This window comes from Mauremys mutica, chromosome 9 (assembly GCF_020497125.1).
Source record: "Mauremys mutica isolate MM-2020 ecotype Southern chromosome 9, ASM2049712v1, whole genome shotgun sequence".
Taxonomy (NCBI): Eukaryota; Metazoa; Chordata; order Testudines; family Geoemydidae; genus Mauremys; species Mauremys mutica.
In genome coordinates this window covers 72,718,916-72,724,915 of record NC_059080.1, presented here as the reverse complement: position 1 = coordinate 72,724,915, position 6,000 = coordinate 72,718,916, and the positions used below count along the sequence as shown (strand labels likewise).

The 6,000-nt window shown below is 35.1% G+C and overlaps 1 protein-coding gene across 2 annotated transcripts in view; it reads right to left on the bottom strand.

Annotated features, from left to right (window-relative positions):
* Positions 1–370: 370 nt before the first annotated feature.
* Positions 371–6,000, bottom strand: part of RASA2 (RAS p21 protein activator 2) — a 104,606-nt gene continuing 98,976 nt past the window's right edge. For both annotated transcript variants that reach the window (XM_045031098.1, XM_045031099.1), the window contains exons 22-24: positions 4,457–4,560; positions 3,611–3,800; positions 371–2,819 (exon numbers count right to left, since the gene is read on the bottom strand). In XM_045031098.1, the coding sequence (XP_044887033.1) occupies positions 2,789–2,819; positions 3,611–3,800; positions 4,457–4,560 (325 nt within the window). In that variant the 3' untranslated portion in view covers positions 371–2,788. The remainder of the gene's footprint in view (positions 2,820–3,610; positions 3,801–4,456; positions 4,561–6,000) is intronic.

Genomic DNA, 6,000 nt, shown 5'->3' with positions numbered 1-6,000 from the left:
CAGACGTTGAAATGCTAATCACAATGAGCATGTCACACAATGACAAAGACAACCAAATATCCTTAAATGCATCAGGCCACTCACCAATTTAATAGGGCACTCCTTTCAAGATTGAACACATTGCTACCCTCCTGTGCAAATTGTTATGTGAAGGGACCTTCTATTAATAGTGCTTTTCTCTCCACCTAGCAGTCCTAAATCAGAAAGTAATTGAATGCATGAGGTAACCATACAGGATTACTGAATTTCACTTCATGCTGTTTCTGTAAGATGGAAGACAGATTGTAGCAAATGGTTCTACTTCACTACACAATTAAGCTACCAACAATTTTTAAGAAAACCAGACCACACAGAAAATACATAGCCCAAATCAATTTGTCATCATTTATTTGTGAGTCGTTCTCAAGCAATGTTACAAAAGTTTTTAATATTTTATAAGAAAATAAATTTAAATAAAAATACATTTTCAACAATACATCATCTTTACACAAATTAAAACTACATTAAAAAAGAATTTACAGTCGAAATAAAACTAATTACGGAGCAATGTTTTAATGTCTAGGCTAATCAGAGTGAAAGCAACTCTAATATTAATCATCTTATTTGTACCTAATTTAATTCTAGGAGTACCTACTGCATTTTTAAATATACTATAAAATGACAAATTACATTTTAAAGGCCTCAGGTCTTAGAGGCCTAGCTGTCCTTTTCTATATAGTCTAGTACCATCAAAGCAAATGAAAAGTGCATTTTCAAAAGTTTTTTTTTCCTTACAACAATAAGATTTAAACTTGTTATACATTTAACTTTGCTGTTAAGTGACAGAAACAGTTTCAAGAAACAGACATACAAGCACATTTTGTAATAAGACTGGTCACAATAAATAGCAAAACTTAATTCTAACACTTATTAGTGCTGTTCAAATCTGGCAAACCTTGTTTCTTTGGCAAATAAACTAGGTCAAATTGACCTTGACAGAATACATTGCTGGGTGTCAACAACAAATTTAATTTTTTCTAACTGAAATTGAGGGCAAGTAAAATTCCTTTAAGAATACATCCAATAGTCAAGTAATGCAAAAACAGGACTATACTTGTTGGTAAAATGGCAAGTAGTAATAAATGATTGTGATGTTGAAGATATTGGTATCAAATCCCAAGTGATTTCAATCAGTTGTTTTAATATATTAAAAAAAGTGATTGTTCTAATAGAAAAGTTACTGTTGAAATTAAGGTGATTTCAATCCTGTGGTACCGACTGGTCTGGATTTTAGGAGAAGGCGGCATCCTACAATAGTATTTTAAACAGCTTATAGTTTTGTAAACATTGTGGATCTACATTTGTACTGATGAATTACATTCTCAACTCTGACTGGGGCAAATCATGATTATAAAAAACAGCAAATGTTCTAAAAATGAAGTACTACTTGTACACAGTATTTTATTTTACCGGTACTTTACCACGTATACCATAATATTTAATACTGGTGAAGGAAAGTTTAGCCTTCTCTTCTCCAAAGTGTTATCTTGCTTCTACTGATTATGTACAGATATGGTTTTCAGCACAAACCTTTAATTCTCAGAGGAAGAGAGCAAGAATCAAAACTTTCTAAAGTCAAGAATGCCAGTTCAAATTTGTTTGATCTGACAAATAACGCCCCCCCCCCCACTAGAAATTAAAAAATGGTCATAAAGCATTGTTTTAAAAACACATAACAGCACTGATCATTCAACTGATCATAAAGATTAGATACTACCAAGTATCTAAAAATATAATCTGGGGCAGTCCAGATATCTAAAGTGCTTGGAGTGATTATTCTAGAGAGATTATTTAATATAGCTGTAATGAGAGGTGAGCTGAACCTAAATGTGCCAATTCTTTATTTTCAAAAAAAATCCTAGATGCGAAGATGTAAAGTGAACAGTATCGAACCACAGCATTGTCACATTTGCATTCTTCTCATTTGCAGGAAAGAGCTTCCAAAAAGTGTTGCTAATCTGCATTTAAAAAAAAACAAAACAAAAAACACAAAACACACCAACCAAGAAATATTAGTACCTGATTTTTTACAAAAGAAAAACAGACTGTGGTCTTATGTCACTCCATCCACTGCTCACCCCAAATGTAAACAAGAGGTACAATCTAACAACACAGATTCCCTGATTTCTTCTTCAGTAATTTTAAAAAAATAAAAATATAACCAACGTTGGTGTCTGCAGTACACAGAACACACTGCATCATTTTATAAAACTTCAGTTGCAGTTACCGTGGAGTCCTGACAAAATTAATAGCTTGACAAAGGAAGAGAAAGAAGTTGTGCACTGAACAGATCCTTTTGGAGTCGTCATATGTTGGGATTTCCACTGCAAGACTTTCGGCACAGCAGGCACTGATGGTGGATTAAATGTGAGTCCAGTATATTGAGAGGTGTAATCCAGTCAAGAACTGGTGTTGATTTCCCTCCTTAGAAAGTTTATTCCTTTAGGAAGTTCCAAGGGAAAAAAAAGCAATTGCAGAAATATTTAGATTTACTCACATCTGATACTTCAAGAACATGGAGCTTCAAGTTCTTCATCAAAATAGGAATAAACCTCATGATCAGTTTCCCAGATACTTTTCTCTATTAAATATTAAATAGATTGTGAACACAGGTAGCATTTCTGTTCATTCTTAAATACTTTGGACAAGTGTACACCATGAATTTAAAAAAAATATATATATAAAAAACCACCAAAAAACACACACTTCCAGTTTCTTCTGAATCCACATAAGCCACAGTTTATTTTCGTTAGGAAACTTTTCCAACAATTGGGTTTTCTCTGGAAAATAAAACCGCATATAAGTATTTTTGATGGAAAAATAGTTGGTTTCTAATAATCATATAATTTAACTTTCAGTTTGTTTTAAAATGTAAAGCTATACTTTCTGCATAATTTTTAGTGCATGTTTGGTAGTCTCATTGTTTGCTCAAATCCTGATGTGCTATCACACAAAAGCAACAATGGCCCCGAAACAGACCTGTTCAAATCACTGAGCAAATAGGAAATCAATGTTAAGAGGTCTCCTCCTCTTACAATTTGGGTCTACCTTACACAAAGGAGAGAAAACCCCATGACCAAAGTATGAGTATTCACTATAGACAGTTAAGTCTGAAGTTCTAGACTAGCCTGGCCAATGGTATGTCAAACTGACAGGTGTTCACACCAGTCACCGTTGCAGTACTTTTAGTAGTGTTTGTGTTTGCTGACTTGGTTCCCTGGGAATCCTGTTTCAGGAGCAGTACTTGTGGGGAATAGTATTATGCCACATGAAGTGCCATGATAATTTGGTGGTGAATCAGCTTGTGTACATACCTGATTTATGTATTCACACTAGTAGTAATAAACTTTTACATTAAGATGGTCCCCAAATGTCCAGTTGGGGTTAGGGCCCCCATTGTGTTGCACACTGTACAGACACTGAAGAAAAGAATCCCTGCCCTGACAGGTTTAAACTCAACAGCTATCGTCAGAAGGTGTTCAGACACTCCTACCCCTTAAAAGCCCCCACCAACCCAGCCTTTTTCCCCATACATACGTACAAGGAGGCCAGAAATATGGAGGATACTTACTCACTGCCGTATTTAGCACTTGATGATCTTTTCTTCCGATATTTTTCATGAGGCTCATTCAGCTTTTCTACTATGGCTATTATTTGTTCAAGAGTTTGAAAAGTTGCTACAGAGTCCTCAATTGTGAAATTAGAATAGTCGTCTAGTTCTTTCTGTGGACCTTGATAGACTGCAATACTTCCACAAGCCTCTACAAATACCACCACAAATAAAAGGTTATAGTTTTCTACTTTCAGTAAACAGAGCTAACTCATCTCATTTATCAGATATGGATTTCAAAGTTTTCAGATATGGAGTTACTTTTAACAACATAAAATGTACTAAGCAAAGGAGGAAAAATGGTATTAATTGGATACGGTGAGCAACTTGGTTTAGCTTTGTAAGTTCATCCTCAATGGGTCTAACATTAATTCTACATATTGGGGTCCCCACAATAGGATGACTACCAGTAATGCTGCCATAAACCCAATTCTTTCTTGAATCTTAGTCATGCCACCAAGGATTCTTTTTCGTACCACTAATAAATGAGCAGTAGTACAAGACCAAGTGGCATTCCCTTTGCTCACTACATGAAAATTGTTGTATAGTCTTGTGAATTTGCATACAAATCCAATTAGCACATTAATGGGAGTTACATGTGCACGTTCAGGGGAGACAGTACCTCAAACTGCTGAACGAGAATGATATGATCATACAGTAATATCAGAAATTTAGTAGAAAGTACGTACAATTTTATATAAAATTAAAATGAAAACACAAAACATTAACATGACACTATCAGTCATTCTCCACGCCATTACAATTATTTTATGCTACTGTAACTCCATTGAATTAGTATTCGGATACCTTCCATCTTTTGTAGTTTAGGCATGTTGATAGCAAAAAGTGAGTAAATTCTTTCGGTTTCTCTATCCCCATCAATCTCAATTTGAATATCAGCAGGAACACCTCTACAACCAAAATAAAAAAAAGTTAGGTGAAGATACAGAGAGTAAATATTGCAAGCCATTCTCTTAAAGAGCTTGAACACAAAAAAGAGCTGAATGAATTTCAATATATTTATCCATTTATAATTATAATGCCTGTCACTCATAGAACTTCACATGTTCAAACTAGTGTTCAAAATTTAACAAGTTAATAAATATTATATGGATGCAAAAACATGAGTTTACACAAATTAAAGACGACGACTGTGTAGTTTTACTAAAAATGGACTTTTACAGCAGAATTTGCCGAATATTTGAAAATAATTCCAATGCTGCAATAAGTTTAGTTATAATGGGGAATAAATGCCCAGTTTTAATAGTCCCTACTATATTTGAAAGGTGAAGACACTAGGAGGGAGAGGCATTATTTAAATTAGTATAATGGAGTATTTTTAGGAATAAAAAGATGAAAACATTCTTAAAAAGTGATGTTCATTTAAATTGGTGGAAGTCCTACTGTGTTAATCAATTGAGATATTTTAAAATAATAATACTTTTTCAGGGTATCATCTTCCATGGGTCGGGGGGACTGGACTAGATGATTTAATAGTGTTGATTGAATTAAACATTGAGGGTAGCATAAAACCCACCAAGTTATTAAAAGATCAAATTTATTAGAAATGCAAAAATATGGGTTTTTTTTTTAAGCAGCAGCTTAACAAAATTAAGTAGCAAACTAATACTTTTGTCAAAATGTCAGATAAACACAAATTGTAAGATTGTATTGCATGTTTTCTTCTTTAGGTACAGTATGTTTTAAAGAAAATTACTGTAGTAATGGTTGGTAGAATACTAGGTAAAAAGGTAAAGTGGACAACTTGAACAGCACAGTGACAGACCTGGGGCTGAATCATCAGCTGCAAATCAGCGAACAGTGCTCAACTTAGCTAACAGGTCGTGATAGTGGCTCTCTGCTATCTGTGCACCCTAACTTGAATCCTGAATCTGATCAAACTAGAGAAGCCTCAAATTTACCCTAATTTTCAACAGCTGCTAACAATCCAAAAGGAGCAGTTGCACCATCCAGAGGTAGCCAGAGATAAGCAACACTGGTTACACCCCTTTCTCAACATGCCTTCCACTCATTCTGTGGACCAGAGGGTGAACAGGGATATTTCTGTATAGCTGCTTAAGCCAGCTTCAAGGCTACATCCTGCTAGAGCTGTGCAAAGCAGATTCATCAGATGACAGGATCTGGCTGATGGTTGTCGTCAATTACTGCAGGGTGGGGAGGGAAGAGACAGCAGCCATAAAACATCCAAAGGGTCTGTGGCACAGCTGTTGAGAGAAGCCATTTCTGTAGCAGCAGCAGGAGAGGGACTGTGATGCATTCCCATATTTACAGTATATGTGAAGAAGCCACTGGGTTCTAAAAACGACTGCTGCTGTAATACTTGTGGGCAA